Source organism: Arthrobotrys flagrans (genome assembly GCF_004000055.1).
Source record: "Arthrobotrys flagrans strain CBS H-5679 chromosome Unknown unitig_13, whole genome shotgun sequence".
NCBI lineage: Eukaryota > Fungi > Ascomycota > Orbiliomycetes > Orbiliales > Orbiliaceae > Arthrobotrys > Arthrobotrys flagrans.
Genome location: NW_027137548.1, coordinates 1 through 20,822, shown reverse-complemented (window position 1 = coordinate 20,822; position 20,822 = coordinate 1). Strand labels below are relative to the sequence as shown.

Genomic DNA, 20,822 nt, shown 5'->3' with positions numbered 1-20,822 from the left:
ACGCAAGCATTCACTATATTAGATTTATTTAGTAAAGAATTTTTTTAAAAAAAAATTGTATTATAAAGTATTTTTAATTAAAAATATTATTATTATGAAATTAAAAAGAAAATAAAAATCAATATTAAAGTAATAATTAGTTAAATATATAATTAATTGATTTAGTATTATTTACTAGTTAGTTATAGTTAATTAAAAGAGAAATTTAAAATTTTAAAAATAAAAAGATATTATTAGAGTAGTATATAACTAATTAGTTAAATAAAATTGCAATTAAAATAAAATTAAAATTAAGGAGAATAAAATAAAATAAAGATAGTTAAAGATAAAATAAAAATAAAAATAGAATTAAAATAAAATAGAATAAAATAAATTAAGATTTAAAATAAATTAAAGTTAAAAGAGATAAAAAATTAGAATTAGAATAGAATAAAGTTTATTAAAAATGAAAATATAATAAAATAAAATAGAAGAAAATTAAATTAAAATTAAAATGAATAAATTAAATTAGAATTAAAATAGATTAAAATAGATTAAAGTTAAAATTAAAATAGAAATAGAAATAGAAATAAAATAGATTGAAATAAAATAGAGGAAAATAGTAATTAAAATAAAGTAAAATAGATTAAAATAGCATTAAAATTAGAAATAAGATAGAGTAAAATAAAAAAGAATAAAATTGAAATTAAAATAGAATTAGAGTTAAAATAGAATAGAATAAAATAGAATTAGAGTAGAGTTAAAATTGTTGCGATATACCGTATAAGGCGTAGTGCCGGGTCTATACGTACCGCTCTATAAATACAGGCGGATCTACGATGTGTTGGGATCTAGACGATCGATCATCAATCATACATACACAGACCTACATACTTTCCAGCGTACTTACGAGCTGTAGAACCTTTAACACGTTATCAGCACGACTTCCTGATCCTAGGAAGAGTATCTACCAACTAAGTACAACGTGCTTCAGCTGTTTTCACGCTTTACCGCAGTATCTGCAGACTTTTACCGATCGTAATCTCAGAATTGTAAAGATTACCCCGCTTTTCAAATTCTCGATATAACGCTGCATAATATACCTCTCAGAACGCAATGTCTACATCTGTTACCTTCCCAAGCAGATTTACCTTGGCCGCAAATGGCCGTAACTACCAGGTCTGGCTCGATAAAATTAAGCAGGTGCTGGGATCGCACATGAAGTATGGCTATAGGCTGTCAAAGTTCATTGCCGATACCCCTGTAGCGCCACCAGCCAGTACCTCAGGACCCTCACAAGATGCCAGGGAACAAGCTGGGGCCTCCCCGTCTACTGCTGAAACAGTAGACGTTGCAGACGCTGAACCGTTAGACAAGTACGAAGCAGCTAAGTCATTCGCTGGCGGCATTATACAAGAATCGGTTCATGACGACATACATAATATCCTCACCGGCTTGTCACCCAAAGCTATGATGGATCTACTTAAGGAGAGGTATAGGCCTGACATCGAAGGCGCCATAAACGTGCTTGAGAACCGTCTTTTCTCTCTTACTGTACAGCTGGAGAAATACGACATGCATACGGCTGTTTCGCGTTACTTCGAGGCAGTTATACAGATACAAAAGGAAAGAAGCGATATCTCACCTTCTACCTTCCCACAGTCAAGTCTCATTAATGCTGCCAGAGGGGCATTAGACGAAACCAGAGATCAGCACTTCAACATCTATACGGTTATGTGGTTTCATACGACGAATGCTACCGATAAGACGGCATATACAATCGAACGTTTGAGAGATCACATTCTCAAGCAAATAACCTTGTTTCACCATGGGCGTAATGCCCGTAGACGTGGAAAGTCAGAAAAGAAGAGTGCTAAACCTCAAGCCCCTTCTGCGTCTACGCCGCCACCAGCTACGGACGCTACCGGCTTGGCAGCACATAAGGGAAATAAACGGAAGTTTAAACGCACGGTTAGTCAGGATAATAGAACTGAGGAGGGTGGTGCGGAGAAGAGAGTTCGCTTTGATACCGAGGGAAACGCAGGTTCTGGCTCTGGCGCTGGGGGTATGACCCCTCAGAAGAAGAATAAGATAACCTACCCTCCATGCGGCACCTGTGGAGGCACAAGCCACCCAGAAGAACGCTGCTTTGTTAAGCATCCAGAACTTAGACCTCTAAACTGGAGGATCAAGAAGAACGTTTCCTCCTATCCCACAGTTCCTGAACCCCGTGACGTAACAACGGTATACAGAGCCAATATCAAAAGAAATGCCTGTAAAGGTGCTTCTGGAGAATCATGGCATATAGACTCAGGCGCAAGCGACTGGATCTGTAAGGATTACGATTTATTTATACCTGAAACCTACGTCTCTTTCGATATAGAAAGAAAGATAAGGTTAGGGGATGATTCAATTGTACCCGCTCAAGGATACGGAACTCTTATTATAGAAACCGATACTACTATCCTGAAGGTACACGATGTGCTATACGCGCCCCAGATGGCTCTAAACCTATGTTCTGTCAGGAAACTGCAGGAAAGAGGGATAGGCGTACATTTTACGCCTCAGAGCAATATCCTTGAGAAAGACGGTTTTGTCATAGCACAGCCAATTTTCGATGAAGAAATAGGCCTCTACGTACTGAAAAGTAGTAGTGAATGCTGCGTGCCTGAGAGAGCACAAGACAGATCCTTCATTTCAGAGGCTATAGCGCTATCAGCGCATCGAGTAACCACAGATCATACCTTCCCAACCGAAATTACGGAATTATTAAAATAACACAGGAAACTGAGTCATGCCGGTTGGAGAGCAGTTCGCAGAAGTATGGCTCGAGCTGGGGTTGAAATACCCTCTGAGAAGCAGAGGAATCCAACTTGCGAGCCATGCCTCTTATCTAAAGCTAATATACGCCCAAATCCAAATCCTGCTACCTCCAAGAAGTCACATCCCTTAGAGCGTATACACATAGACATAGTGGGGCCATTTGCAACAGCTTCACTGCATAAACGTCATTTGGATTCTACAGCTAAGCTACATCAACAAGCAAGGTATGCGCTTGTAATCGTAGACGAGGCTACCCACTATAAATGGATAAGGTTCTTTACGAGTCGTTCAGAATACCGAGTACGTTTTATTCAATTCGTAACGATGATGGAACACAAATACGATCGACAATCCAGAGTAATGGCTATACGCCTCGATAATGCAAAGGAGTTCATACAGAAGGAAGTACAGACCTTCTGCGCAGAATACGGCATCGAAATTAAATCTTCCGCCCTATACGCACACGAGCAGAACGGTACAGCTGAGAGAGCAATACGGACGCTACGAGAACTTGCTGCCGCAATTCTAATAGAATCTGGCTTACCAGAAGTATTCTGGCAAGAAGCTCTATCTACGGCCTGCTTCACAAGCAACAGGCTGGTACCTCCCAAGCGGAAAGGAGAACAGACGCCTAAATCCTCAGAAGAACAGCTCAATGGAAACCCTGTCGATTATACCCGTATGCACCCATTTGGCTGTCTGGTGTACGTTACAGTGCCTAAGGAGAAACGCAAGAAGATCCTCAGCCAGCACAGAGCATGGAAAGGCATATTTCTGGGATACACTCGTACCTTAAAACAGTATAGAGTCTGGAATATCTCAAAGAAGTACGTTTCTATAGTTAGAGACGTGGTATTCGTCGATAGCTCTGCTCCCGCACGAGAAAGCTATAAAGCATGCTTCCCAGATTCCAGCTACTGGAAGAAGCCATACGTTGCCTCAGCCCCATTAGTACCTATACTTCCTGATCCGCAGGATATAGAGCTACAGGACAAGCTTAACGTCAGAGAGATATACGACGACAACCAACGGCATATCGGCACCATGTTACCGGAAGGCCAACCTGCTAGAAAGCCAAATTTTATGGTAGTGGTTAATACCCTACCTGCTCAACAGCAAGGAAAGCCAGATAACCCAATAATCGTAGACGAAACAATCGACGATGAAACTGCTAAGGCTGGACAGGTAGAAGAGCAGGCCGCGCTGCGACGCAGTGGAAGACTAAGAGAGATAGAGAAGGTACGCACGTTACGTACTGCGATTGCTCAATCCTCTAAGGTCAGATATTTACAGCACGCAAGGGCTATCGAGGTTACTGCTTTTGTGACCGCAGAAGATGCCTCAATTGACCTCGATCTGCCACAATCTTATGATGAAGCTATAGCCAGTAAAGAGAAAGAAGGCTGGCTAGCTGCAATTCAAAGAGAAATGGAATCGCTTACCGATAACAAGACATGGACTGCGCTTTCAGAGGTACCGCACGGTATTAAACCAATGAATACGCGCTGGGTCTTTATTAGGAAGCGTACAGATTCGGGAATATTACATAAAGCCAGATTGGTGGTAAAAGGCTACGAACAGCGCTATGGCATTCATTATACAGAAACGTATGCGCTAGTTGTCAACTTACGTACCGTACGAGCCTTACTGGTGATTGCTGCGATTCTGGACTTAGAGGTTCACCAGCTAGATGTCAAAACAGCGTTTCTGAATGCTTCTCTACCTTTACAGGAGAGAACACCTATCGCTCTACCGGCAGGTTATAAAGCGCCAACTGGAGTTGTGGCACTGCTTCTGCTAAAGTCATTGTATGGCCTGAAACAGGCTCCATATCTGTGGAACGAAGACTTGAACAATACGCTTACAGGCGAAGAGTTTCCATACAAAATGACAAGAAGCGAAGTAGATGAATGCCTGTACTTTTGCAAAGGCATGATTATAGTCACATACGTTGATGATTTTCTAATCTTCTCAAAAGATATAATCATGATACAGCAGACGAAAGCGTACCTGATGAAAATGTACGAAATCAAGGATATGGGTGAAGCTAAACGGTTTTTGGGCCTACGAATACGAAGGAATCGTACTTCTAGGACGTTACAAATAGACCAAGAAGAATACTGTAAAAGCATTCTGGATCGTTTTAGTATGCTTAACAGCAAGTCAAGACAGACCCCTATGGATCCTGACGTACGATTATCGAAGGATGCTTCCTGGCCCGCACTTAACGAAGAAGATCACGAAATCTACCGAAGTATGGTTGGCTCGTTAAATTACGCCGTACAAGGTAGCCGACCTGACTTAGCATATACGGTTGCAAAGTTAGGGCAGTATGCCCATGCGCCTACGGAGGAACATTGGAAAGTAGTAATATGGGCTTACCAGTACCTGTCTGCCACTTACAGGCAGTCACTCCATTATAACAGCAAAATGGTCGATGAGAAGGATCTACCTCTACTGCTAGAGGGGTATAGTGATTCAGATTGGGCACAAACCTATGGGCCAGAGGATATTGCACGAAAGTCAACGTCTGGCTACGTGTACCTACTGGGAGGTAGCATTATTTCATGGAGCAGTAAACTGCAATCGGTTATTGCGAAATCCTCAACTGAAGCAGAAGTAATAGCTTTTAATCATGCAGGAACTGAAGGAATTTGGCTTCGGAAGCTGTTATCCTCAATCCTTGTATCGCTTCAACCGCAGACAACGCTCCCTCTACCCCCTACGGTTCTGTACATGGACAATACTGCCGCCATAACTGTAAACACAACAGGTGGCAACCAACAGAAGACAAAGCATTACGATCTGCAATACTTCTGGATTAGAGAAAAGATAAGGAATGGCACCTTCAGATTAGAGCATCGTGGCTCCAAGGAGTTACTGGCGGATGCGTTGACTAAGTCCCTACCGGCCAGCTCGCACAACTATCATTTTACGCGCATGGGCTTACTCGATTAAAAGAATGAGAATATTATTTTGCTTTATATTGCATAAAATCTCAGATAAAACGAACAGCCGCGCAGAATAAACAAACAAAGGATAAGGCCCTCAAGGCACTAAGGCGGAAAGGCTACGCCTCCAGCGGCAGCGTCTTTCGCTTGCACATAATTTTGCATCCTAAATTTATTTTAAATTAGCTGACGTACCGTCTAGGAACTAGAGCTATAACTTACGCATCCGCACGGCCGCGTAAATGGGCCAATTCCGCCATCACATCCTGCAAAGTAGGCAGGGGAGCTGCACCGCCCGGAATACCTCGTGCCGCGTCAACCGCAGCGATGACCTGAGCATGGGTAGCACCCCCACCTACTGCTCCACCAGCTCCACCAGCTCCACCACCTGCACCTCCTCCGTGCGCTGCTAGAGCCGCATTGGCAGCTGCCAGTGCTGTATTAGAAGCAGTTAAGGCTGCATTAGCTGTAGTCACAGCTGCGTTGGCTGCAGCCAGCTGGTTCTGCAGGTCCCGTACGTCTAGGTTGGCAGGAAGGTGGGTAAGCTGGGGCATAGGCGTGCCGTCTGCCAATGTTGGCCCCCATACCGCTCCAGCGACAATACAGTCATTTGATAACGGTGGAGGGCCACCAAGAGCTACGCCATGGAGGGCATTTGGCGTATTAGCGCTGTACCTGTGTGCCTGTGGAGCCGCAGTCTGATACATGACAGGATCTCCGGGAACGATTATAAGCGCTGGCGGGTTACAGACGACAAAACTGCGTCCCGGCCCAGAAGCGCGAGGAGCCCTAACGCTCCGTGCTTAATACAAATTAGCATCTACGCTCTCAAACGCATAGGATTACAGAACTTACACCACGTGCACAAAGAGTTTACCTTTGTACAGGAACTGCACTTATTACTGCGGGTATCCGGAGATACAATACACAGATAACCGTCATCGAAGCACCGCTGACAAGGTACGGCACAAATATATGATGCCGGATTGGCGAGAATAGCGTTCGCACGAGCAAGGTGACTGGCAACAGCAGCAGACATAATGATGTTATAAGGCTGTAAAGGTATAAAATAATATAATAGTAATAATGAAGTAAGCTGGGGCTATGAACGAAGCTGGGGATATGAAAGAATGGAAAGCAAACAAGGCGAATGACAGCCAGTTAAGTACTTCTCTTTCTCCAGAACAGCTCCAGATGTCTACACTAATTTTAGAGCCGTACAGCATGGCTCTAAGCTGGGGATGTGGCATGAAATCTGGTAAATTGCATAACTGCAACAGACGCCCCTACAGCTCCAGAGCTACGTACGTTCTAGATAATGATTCTAGAGCCATAAAGATTCCCATATGCAACAGCATGCACGGTGATTTACAACTGTTCGCTGCAAAGCATGAATCTGCATTAATATAACAAGCGCCAGTAAGCGCACAGCCTAATTCAACATTCGTACGGAACAGTTGGTTCTATAGGCCACTATGGCAGTTATGCCATTATAAGACGTTGAAGCGTACCGCTGTAAACGCAACGATTCTATACTCTATAACTGAGAGATTACGCGCCTTTTACAACTAAGTGGCTTCATACTACGAGCTGCGCAAGCACTACGATTAGATGAAACTACAACAGGTTGGATACAACGGGGCATTGAGGTCACTACGGTTTATGCCGTAGATCCTGCTGGATTGTAATTATGCGAAGTTACAAGACACATCGTGATACAGTGATTCTTACCGTCTACGCCCCATATACGAGCTGGGGTGTTGCGATATACCGTATAAGGCGTAGTGCCGGGTCTATACGTACCGCTCTATAAATACAGGCGGATCTACGATGTGTTGGGATCTAGACGATCGATCATCAATCATACATACACAGACCTACATACTTTCCAGCGTACTTACGAGCTGTAGAACCTTTAACAAAAATAAAGTTAAAGTTAAAATAAAATAGAATAGAATAAAATAGAAATAAAATAAAAATAAAATAGAAATAAAATAAGAATAAAATAGAAATAAAATAAGAATAAAATAGAAATAAAATAAGAATAAAAATAAGAATAAGAATAAGAATAAGAATAAGAATAAAATGGAAAGAAAATAAAAATAAAAATAGAAATATGAATAGAAATAAGAATAAAAATAAAAATAGAAATAAAAATAAAATTAGAATTAGAATTAGAATTAGAATTGGAATTAAATAAAATTAGGGTTAAAATAAAATTAAGGTTAAAATAAAATTAAAGTTAAAATAAAATTAAGGTTAAAATAAAATTAAGGTTAAAATAAAATTAAGGTTAAAATAAAATTGAGGGTAAAATAAAAGTAAAATTGGAATTAAGATAGAACAAATTAAAATAAAAATAAATTTAAAAGAAAATTGGAATTAGAACAAAATAATAATAAAATTGAAATAAAATTAGTTAAAGTGAAAATAAATTTAAAATAAAATAAAAGAGAATAGAGTTAGAATTAGAATAAAAATAAAAATGAAATGAAATGAAAGAGAATAGAATTAGAATTAAAATAAAAATAAAATTAAAATAAAATGAAAGAGAATAAAATTAAAATTAAGATAAATTAAAATAAAAATAAAAATAAAATTGGAATTAAGATAGAATAAATTAAAATAAAATTAAAAATAAAATAAAGATGGAATTAAAATAAAATAGCAATGAAATTAAAATTAAAATTAAAATGAAATTGAAATTAGAATTAATATAGAATAAAATAGAATAAAGTTAAAATTAAATTAGAATGAAAATAAAAGCAAAATTAAAATAAAATAGAATGGGAATAAAATTAGAATAAAATTAAAAATAAAATAAAATAAAATAAAATATAAAGTTAAAATTAGAATGGAATTAGAAATAAAATAAAATAGAATAAAATAAAATAATATAATATAAGATTTAAGATAAAATAAAATTAATGAATTAGAATTAGAATAAATTAAAATAAATTAAAATTAAAATTAAAATTATGATAAAATAAAGAAAAATAAATTAAAATTAAAATTAAAATAGAAAAAAATTGAATAAAGTTAAGATTATAATAAAATTAAAACAGATTAACGTTTTCCACCGGGAAGTGAGACACACTGGGAAGTGAGACAGCAAATTTTGAATTTCGAAAAATTATAATAAATTTGTTTCTAATCAGAAAAATCTGAAAATTTCACATTATTTAGAAACTACTAAAAAGAATAAGATTTCAAATTTACAGAACTTTTCAAGCATTATTCGAATTAATATTAATTTTTAAAGCCAAAAATTTGGCGTTTTTGGCTGTTGTGTTGAATACCACACCAAAACAAAATTAAGCGAAAACCCAGCGCCGCGCTGCACTCTGACAAACCTCCCCACCACTACCACTACTATTGTCACATCTATTCTTCTATATAACTACTATCTTCTAAATCACTTTCTAAACTATCTTCTGAACTATTCTCTAAATCGCTTTCTACACTATTCTCTATATTATCTTTTATATTATTCTCCATACTACCCTCTGCGCCACCCCCCCCAGCGCTCTTTCGAGGGCGGCCTCGAGGACGCCCAGTTCCACCGCGGCCTCTGCCACACCCTCTACTACGATCACTACCATTACCACGAGGACGACCACGGCCTCTTCTAATCTCTATACTATTAGATTCTGCATCTCTGGCATTTAATTCAATAGCTTTGTTCTGCCACAGCTTACTAATCTCCTGGTTATTTAGAACACGGGCACCAGTAAGTCTTAGTTTACCACGTCTATTTTGCGAAACCTTCTTATTGGCAGTACGCAATTGGGTATTAGTTTCTTACAATATAATAGTTTCGCTCATAGCTCTCTCTGTCGCTCTGCCCAATTGATGAATATAATTGATAGTTGGCGAACTAAGTAAATAGCCAGCTTGTGTAAGAATTTTGTCAATAGTTTTATAAACAGATTGCGGACGTGCTGGTGTTGCTATCGTTGCATTAATTGAATTTAAAGTTTCGAATTGAGCGACTTCGTTATATTGTAATTTAGATAGAACTTTTTCTGGATTGTATGGTATTAACCCTGTTCTCCGCCATGCTGCCTTAATTAGGTCTTCCGAAACAGTGTTCTCTCTGGCTTCTGCCAATAGCTTGATGAATAGCTGTTTGTCGATTCCAGTGATGCCATTACAAATAGCACGGTCTGCAGTATTGTGATATTGTTTACTATACACTACATTGAATCCAACATCTAATAGTTGCAGACGGTATGTACTATACGCCAGTAAACACAAAGCAATAATATTCTTCTAAGCGTAATAATTAATAAACTTTGTACTAATATGACTGTCGTAACTATCTAATAGTAGCATGCATATACGGTTGTTGAAAGTCTTTGTCTTTAGTTTAAATACCTGTTCTAATTATTAAATACTCAAGTCTCTGTCTGTCCACTTATTAAGCGATGTTGCGAATAGCCAGTCCTTTATCGATATATTAACATTATTAATATACCAATTGAATTAATGATAACTGCCTTTGAAAATAATAAGTAAAGAAAGAATATTATCGCGCGCGCTAATGCATTCGATAACAGTAACTGATTTACAATTATCGTATTATTTTGTAAATCGGCTTTTAGACGATGTTGGAATTACTATTTTCGATGTCTGAATACTGCTTATAACGAAACCCTTCTCATCTATGTTATATAACGTATTTTCTGTGATGTTGTTCTTCAATTTGATGTCCATGAATAGTTGATAGAATTGATTGATAGAAGCTGGGTCGTCGGTTTTAGCCCGGGCGTTATTTAATGCACGTGAATATGCAGAACGTAGCTCTGTATGTCGTTTCATAAATTGTTCTATTTAATTGATACCCAAATCTCGACCTACTAGTTTAGTAGCCATGCTACGCATTATGTCCATACGCGGAAAAAATCCCCAGCTATACAATCGCACTACTTATTGTACTAGTGATTTTTCACTTTCCATGGTTATTGCTAGCTGTTGTTGGTGTGCTGTGATTCGATTACTATTTCTGCCGTTGATTCTTCGAGCTAATGTTGCGTGCGATATGCTATGTGCGCGCGCAGATGTACGTATAGAAGAGAAATCCCTTTTCTTGTACGCGCGAATGGCATTTTGTATGTCCTTCTCGAAGGCAGTCTTGTTGATTTGAGAGAGAGTGCGTTGGGCAGGTTGGCGACGGTTTTGAGATTGTCGAGCCATAATTATAATATTGATGTTGGTGGTACTGGTAACGCGAGTGATACTGATAACGCTAGTGACGTTGTTGATGTTGTTGACGTTGATATCGATGTCGATAGTAAGGGGTTTGTCAAAATGCAGCGCGGCGCTGGGTTTTCGCTTAATTTTGTTTTGGTGTGGTATTCAACACAACAGCCAAAAACGCCAAATTTTTGGCTTTAAAAATTAATATTAATTCGAATAATGCTTGAAAAGTTCTGTAAATTTGAAATCTTATTCTTTTTAGTAGTTTCTAAATAATATGAAATTTTCAGATTTTTCTGATTAGAAACAAATTTATTATAATTTTTCGAAATTTAAAATTTGCTGTCTCACTTCCCAGTGTGTCTCACTTCCCGGTGGAAAACGTTATTATATTTAAAGAATAGATTAGTCTTGTAGTTATTGCTAGTGTCTGAATATTCTTATTAGTGATGTTTTTTAAAATTTTTCTAATTATAAGTATGGTATCGGTATTCGGAATACATTTATTTGAAAGATTAGATAATTTTATTCGTTTTTTTAATTAGGTTAAGATAGTGAGAATGATTTATATATTGTATCTATTCCCTTATATATTCTGTATAAAGACATAGTTCTTTATAAAATAAGATATGAGTTGGTCTGTTACAGACGTTGCACCTCTGTCGTCGATAAAAAAGAAATCTATGAACGATAAAACGATATTCGATATTTTAATAATATTTATAATTCTGAAAATAAACTTAGTAATTAATATAATAATTAGTATTATTAAAGAGGCATTTATCTTAATATCTTTTTATCTAGATTTAAGTTTTAAAAATGGGTTTTTTTAAGTATTTCGCGTATTAAGAATTCTAAGCTTTGTTATATTATTTAATTTCTAAGGCTGTAGCGTGATCAGTGTATACGTATCAGTCGTCGTAGCATAAAATGCATAAATAAAGATTATCTAAATAAAGAAAATATTCCGTCGTCTATTATTTTTAACAAAAATAGTATAGTATTCGGTTTTTTCGAATTCTTCTTATAATAAAAAGTTCGTTTAACTTTTCAAAACAGTCGGCAGGGTCTTAATTGTTAATTATTATATAATATTATTTCTAATAATCGGTGTAGAGTTCTTTGTAGAAGTTTGTATTAGCATAATAAAAGGCTTCTCGGTATAAAATAAAATTAAATTATTTTCTATCTCAGGCGAGATTATATTTTATATATTTAGAAGTAAATATATAATAATAATCGAAATATTTAGTGTTCTTATATTCGTTCCTTTTATTATACGTTTCTTTTTAGGTAGAGGTTGGTTAGCAACAGTTAATATAATAGATCTACCTTTTTTAAAATAAGAGGGTTTCTGAGAGTATTTCTATTATAAAAATAAAAAGAAATAATTATCGTCGTCTTAATTAGAAATAAGTAAAGAGATAATAAATTCCAAATTAAGAAATTATTCGTATACTTTAAAGAAGTTAAAGAAGGTAAAGACTATTTATCAAATCTAGTCATTTAGCTTTTTAAAGAAAGGAATAGTATATAAAAATTAATAAGTTATAACTTTTAAATAGACTTTAATATTCTATAATTCTAGGTCAGATTATACGAAATATATATATTAATATTCTTAATTTTAATATGTTTAAAATAATTTTCCGTTAAATCGTTGTTTATAAGAGATATACTGCTCTTTAACTGAATTTTGCCAGAATTAGTGATATTCTTAAATAATAAGGAGATAAGAGATATTAGGAAAGTTAATAACGATCTTTTTTTTAATATTCTTTTTAATAATAGATTTAGAAGTATTTATCTGATTATTTAAGAAGATTTAAGATATAATTTTATAAAATATTTTAAAAAATCGTTTCTAAATTTTCTTAAATAATTTTTTTAAAAAGGATTATTGTGTTATTTTAAAATCGACCGTTTTCTTGAGTACTGATAGATTTTTTGAGATTTAAGTTATATAATAGAAATTTTAGTATTATCATATATTATTTTATTAGTTTTTAAAATAATTTTTAAAAAAATGTCCTGATTTATTACAAGTTTAATATAATAAGGTGTTGGATTTTGGTTCCTTAGGTCCCTTATTATATGGATATTTATGTTATATTATGTTGAGATCTATTAAAGTAAAACTGAAGATCTTGTTTAAGTATATTCATTTATCATTTTCTTTTTTTATTGTTTTGTATTGTTATTATTGGATTTTTTTTAAAATTTTTCTTTTCTGTAGCTATTATTTTTGTAGGTATTAATTGAGTAATTTGCTCGGGTTTTAAAATTAATATTGTTAATTTTAATAATGTGTTATTATATTTTTATGTAATTTATTAAAGAAAATTTCTTGTTTTTACGTTCTTTTTTTTAAATAAGGATATATCGTTAGAATTTAATTTTTAGTTTTTCGCGGGTTCAGTAGTAGAAATTATCTTCGTTTTATTCGATAAGGATAGCGAACTTATTAAATTCTTAGAAGTAGTTTCGAAAAAAGTTAATTTATTTAAAAATTTTAATTTACTTTTTAGTTTTTGAAATTTTGTTATCCTCATCGCATTATTATCAGAAAAAAGTGATAAAAACGATATAATTAATTATTATTTTAGTGATACTAATATTTTATTCTTCAAATTTTTTGTTAAAAAAGTGGTTTTAATAGATAATATATATTTAAAAGATAGTTTTTTTAAGGTATATTTCTGCAAAAAGGATTTTAATTCTATTATTTGGGAAACATCCTGCTTAAAACATAAAGTAAGTGTTGAGTTACTAAAGAAAGTAATTAAGTTTTCTAAGCGTGCTATTGAACTTGGTAAAATTACTGATTTTTAATACTTTGTTAAATTTTTTTTCGTTACTTTTTATTACTTTGTTAAGTTTTTTAAATTGTTTTTGGGTATCTAGGATAATTTTATTCTTTTCTTATCTAAAAATTTAAATTTTTTAGAAAAAGGATTTAAAAGAGAAAAGTAGATTTTACAAGTTATTTTTTTATTATTTTCAAAGTTAATAATTATCTTAGATATCTTTTTTATATTAGTTAATATATTTCGGCTAAGTTTTCTAATATATTATACGCGCTTATCTGTTAATAAAATCTTTAAGACTATTTGCGTTCTAAGGTTAAATATAGTGATTTTATTAAAAGTTTTTTATTTTCTTTATATTTTTACTAAGTTTATTTTAAAAGATGTAGTTAGTTTTAATAGGAAGGTTGGCCTTACTTTTGTAGTGATTAGTTTAGTTTATATCGACTGTTTTTTAGTAGGTGTTAAGTAGTTAATTTCTTCGATTATTTGTTTTTTAAATATTATTTTATATAATTATGTTTTGCTTGTTTCTTTAATATTTTTGTAGTTCGAACTAGAAAGAGTTTCTGATATATATATATTTCTGAATAGTGAGAGTTAGATCGGTTAAAGTGTTATATTTGTTTTAGGTCTCTTTGGTGGGATTTTTAAAATAGCTTAGTATTTTGCTAATTTTTTAATTTTATTTATTTAGGTTTTTTAGTGTAGGAAATTATGTATTCGAATGAATGAATAGAATTGTAAATAAAATGTATAATATAGTTAGATATAATTGTTTAATAAAAGTTTTCGTTAATAAGTTGACCGATGGGGTTTAAGAAGGAATTTTGAATTATTATTAATTAAGGAGTATTATATATACGAAACCTCTTTTTATAAAGTGTAAATATTTTAATATAATCGAGTGAGTGTTTTGAGCGTTTTAAGCGATTTTTGATAATCGTTTAAGTCGCTTGCAGTCGCTCGCTAAAGTATGTTTGTTACAGGGATGTGCGAAATTAAACATATATTGTGGTTAACACTAACCGGTAGGTTTATTCGGTACCAGGCCTGATACCAATTTTCTGATTGGTCGAAAGGGCGGTTCGGTCCCCGATCGGGAAGGTTTAACGGTGACAAACACCCCAAGACTTTGGAAATTGGAACCAGGCCTGGTTCCAATTTTTTGATTGGTCGAGCGCGCTTGTCAAACATCACAAAAAAACATTTGTGTTGGGCGTGTTGCGAGGTGGACAAACAGGTGGACAAACAGACGGACAAACAGACGACAGACAGACAGACGGAAGGACAGACAGACAGACGGAAAGACAGACGGAAAGACAGACAAACAGACGGAAAGACAGACAAACGGAAAGACAGACAGACAAACGGAAAGACAGACAGACAGACAGACAGACAGACAGACGGACGGACGGACGGACGGACGGATAGGTGGACAGGTGGACAAATAGACAGACAGGTGGACAAATAGACAGACAGGTGGACAAATAGACAGATGGATAGACAGACAGGTAAACAGACAAATGGACAGACAGACAGACAGACGGGTAAGCAGACAGGTGAACTAACAGATTGACAAACAGACAGACAAGTAGACAGACAGGTAGATAGACAGACAGGTAAGCAAACGTACAAACAGATACAGGTAGACAGATGACAGACTGACAGACAGACTGACAGACAGACGGACAGACGGACGGACAGACGGACAAACAAACGGAAAAACAGACAGACAGACAGACAGACGGACGGACGGACGGACGGACAGGTGGACAGGTGGACAAATAGACAGACAAGTGGACAAATAGAGAGATGGACAGACAGATAGATAGGTAAACAAACAAATAGATAAACAGACAGGCAGACGAGTAGACAGACAGGTAAACTAATAGATTGACAAACAGACAAACAAGTAGACAGATGGGTAGATAGATAGACAGGTAAGTAAATGTATAAATAAATATAAATAAACAGATAATAGATAGATAAATAGACGAACGAATAGACAGATGAATAAATAAATAGATAAACAAATGAATAAATAGATAAATTAATCAACAGACAAGTAAATAGACAGATAAATAGACAATTAAAAAAATAAGTTGATAAATATATAGATATATAAAGAAATTAATAAGTAAACAGATATTTAAATATTTAAAAATTATTGTAATAAGTATTTGATCTAAAAGTTGAAACTAATAATTATATACGTAAATATATTATTATTAAATAATAGAGTAATAGTTAATTATTAATCGCTAATCGCTGATTATTCATCAGGAAAAAAACATAGTTTCTTAACTGCATCGGATGGAAGGCCTTTCATCGGATGGAAAGTATTTCATCGCAGTCTATCGCGCTTCATTGCAGCAAACAAAAATCACATCAAATAATTGTGTTGCAAAATTAATAATGTGTTGATATTGCAACACAATATGTTTGTCATTTTTTGATGTTTGACTTTCTAAAATAAGTAATCAAATATAAACAAAAGAATTATTATAAATAATTTAATGCCCCCTATTTTTTTGAAAAAAAAACTTAGTTTTTTTCACTTCACCACCACCACCACCACCACCACCACCAAAAAAAAAAAAAAAAAAAAAAAAATTGACTTAGAAAAAAAAAAATTTTTTTACTTAGAAATAATATTCAACTTTTTTTTTCTATTTTTTCTAAGTAATTTTTTTCTAAGTAATTTTTTAATTTTTTAATTTTTTAATTTTTAAATTTTTAATTTTTAATTTATTTTTTTTGTTGTTTGTTGTTTGTTGTTTTTTATTTGTGTTGTTTTTTATTTTTTTTTTTTGTGTTGTTTTGTATTTTTATTTTTATTTGTGTTGTTTTTATTGTGTTTTTTCTTTTTTTATTGTGTTGTTGTTTGACGTTTTTGGTAAAATTATTATTTTCGTAAATTTGTTTTTCTTCCAATTTCGCAAATTTGCAATTTCTAGAAATTTGCCTCTTTTGGCAATATTTGCCGTTTTTGTAATATTAAAAACATAACCTAGAAAATTTATTATTATTATTATTATTAAATTATTATTATTACTATTATTATCAAATTTTAATTTTGATTAATATTATTATTATTATTATATTGCAAAAATTTTATGCCAAGATTTTGCCAATATTTTCCATCCTAAGGAAGGCTCTCTATTCTAAGAAAGGCTCTCCATCCTAAGAAGGGCTTCCACTCGAAAAGCAGGTTTCTATTCTGCCTATTTTGCCCATCTTACCTTAAAATGGACAGGATGAAGCAGGATGGAAATGTGTTTTTTTCCTGATATTAATTTATTAATAATTAATAGTTAGAGTAATCGCTAATCGCTAGTTAAATATTAAAAAAATATTAATAAAATATAAAAATAATAGTTAATAAAAATATAAAATAAGATATAAAAATCATAAAAATATAAAATAACAATAAAAATATAAAATATAAAATATAAAATGTAAAAATAAAAATAAAAATATAAAATAAAAAAAGTGAAATGTAAAAATAAAAATGATTATAATATTTTTAATGTCAAATTTAAAGTAGATATAAAAATTAAAATATAAAAATTGTAATAAATATAAATAGTTATAGAAGTTATAAAGAAATGTAAAAATAAGTAAATATAAATAAATAAATATAGTTAAATAAAGTTGTAGTCATAAATATTAAAATTAAAATGAAATAATTTTTTTAACGTTAAAATTAAAAATTAAAAATAAAATTAAAAATAAAATTAAGATTAAAATTAGAATTAGAATTAGAATTAAAATTGAAATTAAAATTAGAATTAAAATTAGAATTAGAATTAGAATTAAAATTAAAATTAATTAATAATTAAAAATGAAAATGAAAATAAAATATAAAAAATGAAGTATAAAAATATAAAAATAAAAGTTATTATTGATATTGATTAGCGTTAGTATGAATTAATATTAATATAAATTAATAATTAGTAAAAAATAGAGCAGAAATAAAAATAAAGATAAAAATAAAAATAAAAATTAGAGTAGAATAATATTAAATAAAAGATAAAAATAAAATAGTTATAGAAATAAAATATAAAAGAAAAAAGTATAATAAAAATATAGAATAAATTTAAAAAAGTATATATATAGCGTAGTTAAATATAAAAATAAAAAAAATAATGAATTATGAAGGTTAATTAAAATTAAAATAAATTTAGAATTGAAATAAGTTTAGAATGAGAGTAAATTTAAAATGAAAATAATAAGTTTAGAATGTAAATAAATTGAAAATTAAAAAATAGATTTAAAATTGAAATAAAATTAAATTTAAAATTTAAGAAAATTTAGAATTAATATTAATAGTAAAATAATTACAGTAGATTTAGAGTTAGAATTAGAATTAATATTAAAATAAAGTTAAAGTAGAATTAAAATTAAAAATTAAAATTAAAATTAGAATAAAATTAAAATTAATAGGAAATTAAAATTATAAGAAAGTTAAAATTGAATTAAAAATAAAATAAAATAAAATAAAATAAAAGAGAATAGATTAAAATTAAGATTAAAATAAAATTAAAATTGGAATGAAAATAAAAAGGAATAAAATAAAAATAAAAATAATAAATAAAAATAGAATAAAATAGAATAAAATAGAATAAAATAGAATAAAATAGAATAAAATAGAATAAAATAGAATAAAATAGAATAAAATAGAATAAAATAGAATAAAATAGAATAAAATAGAATAAAATAGAATAAAATAGAATAAAATAGAATAAAATAGAATAAAATTAAAATAGAATAAATTAAATTAAGATTTAAAATAAATTAAAATTAAAAGAGATAAAAAATTAGAATGAGAATAGCATAAAGTTTATTAAAAATGAAATATAATAAAATAAAATAGAAGAAAATTAAATTAAAATTAAAATAAATAAATTAAATTAAAATAGAAATGGAATAAAATTAAAATGAATTAAATAGAAGAGAGTAAAGTTGAAATTAAAATTAGAATTAAAATAGATTAAAATAGATTAAAGTTAAAATTAAAATAGAAATAGAAATAGAAATAAAATAGAGTAAAATAGTAATTAAAATAAAGTAAAAGAGATTAAAATAGATTAAAATAGATTAAAATAGATTAAAATAGATTAAAATAGAATTAAAATAGATTAAAATAGAATTAAAATAGATTAAAATAGAATTAAAATTAGAAATAAAATAGAGTAGAATAAAAAAGAATAAAATTGAAATTAAAATAGAATTAGAGTTAAAATAGAATTAGAGTTAAAATAGAATTAGAGTTAAAATAGAATAAAATAAAATAGAATTAGAGTAGAGTTAAAATAAAGTTAAAGTTAAAATAGAATAAAATACAATAAAATAGAAATAAAATAAAAATAAAATAGAAATAAAATAAAAATAAAATAGAAATAAAATAAAAATAAAATAGAAATAAAATAAAAATAAAATAGAAATAAAATAAGAACAAAAATAAAAATAAGAATAAGAATAGAATAGAAAGAAAATAAAAATAAAAATAAAAATATGAATAGAAATAAGAATAAAAATAAAAATAAAAATAGAATTAGAATTGGAATTAAATAAAATTAAGGTTAAAATAAAATTAAGGTTAAAATAAAATTAAGGGTAAAATAAAGTTAAAATTGGAATTAAAATAAAATAAATTAAGATAAAAATAAATTTAAAAGAAAAATAAATTTAAAATAAAATTGGAATTAGAACAAAATAGAATTAATAATAATAAAATTAAAATAAAATTAGTTAAAGTGAAAATAAATTTAAAATAAAATGAAAGAGAATAGAGTAGAATTAAGATTAGAATAAAATTAAAATTGAAATGAAATGAAAGAAAATGAAATTAAAATTAAAATAAATTAAAATAAAAATAAAAATAAAATTGGAATTAAAATAAAAATAAAATTGGTATTAAAATAGAATAAATTGAAATAAAATTAAAAATAAAGTAAAAATGGAATTAAAATAAAATAAAAATAAAATTAAGATTAAAATTAAAATAAAGTTGGAATTGGAATTAATATAGAATAAAATAGAATAAAGTTAGAATTAAATTAGAATGAAAATAAAATTAAAATTAAAATAAAATAGAATGAGGATAAAATTAGAATAAAATAATATAATATAATATAAGATTTAAGGTAAAATAAAATTAATGAATTAGAATTAAAATAAATTAAAATTAAATTAAAATTATGATAAAATAAAGAAAAATAAGTTAAAATTAAAATTAAAGTAGAAAAAAATAGAATAAAGTTAAGATTATAATAAAGTTAAAATAGAATAAATTAAATTAAATTAAAATTAGAATAAAATTAAGATTAAGATAAAAGAAAATAGAATAAAATAAAATTGAAGTTGAAATAGAATTAAAATAAAAATGAAATATATTAAAATAAATTGAAGATTAAAATGAAATTAAAATTAGAATAAAATAGATTAAGATAAAATTAAGATTAAAATAGAATTAAAATTAGAATTAAAAAGAATAGAGTAAAATAGAGTAAAATAAAATAAAGTTGAAATTAGAATAGAATTAAAATTAAATAGAATAAAATAAAATAAAGTTAAAGTTAAAATGCAAATAGAATTAAAATAAATTAAAATATAATAAAGTAAAATAGAGCAGTGTAGAATAAAATTTAAAATAAATTAAAATTAAAATAAATAAAAAATTAGAATTGGAATAGAATAAAATGAAATAAAATAAAAATATAATGAAAATAAAATGAAGTTAAAATTGAAATGAAATTGAAATTAAAATAAAATAAAATTGAAATTGAAATTAAAATGAAATATATTAAAATTAAATTAAATTTAAAATATAAATAAATTTAAAATAAAATTGGAATTAGAATAAAATAAAATAGAGTAAAATAGAATTAATAAAATTAAAATTAGAATAAAATTAAAGTTAGAATAAAATAAAAAGAAAGAAAATGAAATAGAATAAAATTAAAATTAAAATAAAATAAAGTAGAATAAAGTTGAAATTAAAATGGAATTAGAGTTAAAATAGAATAAAAAGAAAAAGAAATAGATTAAAATTAAA

The 20,822-nt window shown here is 29.8% G+C and overlaps 3 protein-coding genes across 3 annotated transcripts; 2 read left to right on the top strand and 1 right to left on the bottom strand.

Annotated features, from left to right (window-relative positions):
- Positions 1-1,095: 1,095 nt before the first annotated feature.
- On the top strand, positions 1,096-2,757 carry DFL_003140 (uncharacterized protein; the record flags this gene model as incomplete). Its single annotated transcript, XM_067632035.1, has 1 exon — positions 1,096-2,757. One exon carries the CDS (start codon positions 1,096-1,098, stop codon positions 2,755-2,757), a length of 1,662 nt encoding a protein of 553 aa, XP_067492716.1.
- A 369-nt stretch (positions 2,758-3,126) lies between these two features.
- On the top strand, positions 3,127-5,760 carry DFL_003139 (uncharacterized protein; the record flags this gene model as incomplete). Its single annotated transcript, XM_067632033.1, has 1 exon — positions 3,127-5,760. The coding sequence occupies one exon, from the start codon at positions 3,127-3,129 to the stop codon at positions 5,758-5,760; it is 2,634 nt and encodes an 877-aa protein (XP_067492715.1).
- A 98-nt stretch (positions 5,761-5,858) lies between these two features.
- Positions 5,859-6,460, bottom strand: DFL_003138 (uncharacterized protein; the record flags this gene model as incomplete). The annotated part of the gene is made up of 2 exons (XM_067632032.1): positions 5,859-5,919; positions 5,976-6,460. The coding sequence occupies 2 exons, from the start codon at positions 6,458-6,460 to the stop codon at positions 5,859-5,861; spliced, it is 546 nt and encodes a 181-aa protein (XP_067492714.1).
- Between the last annotated feature and the right edge of the window lie 14,362 nt (positions 6,461-20,822).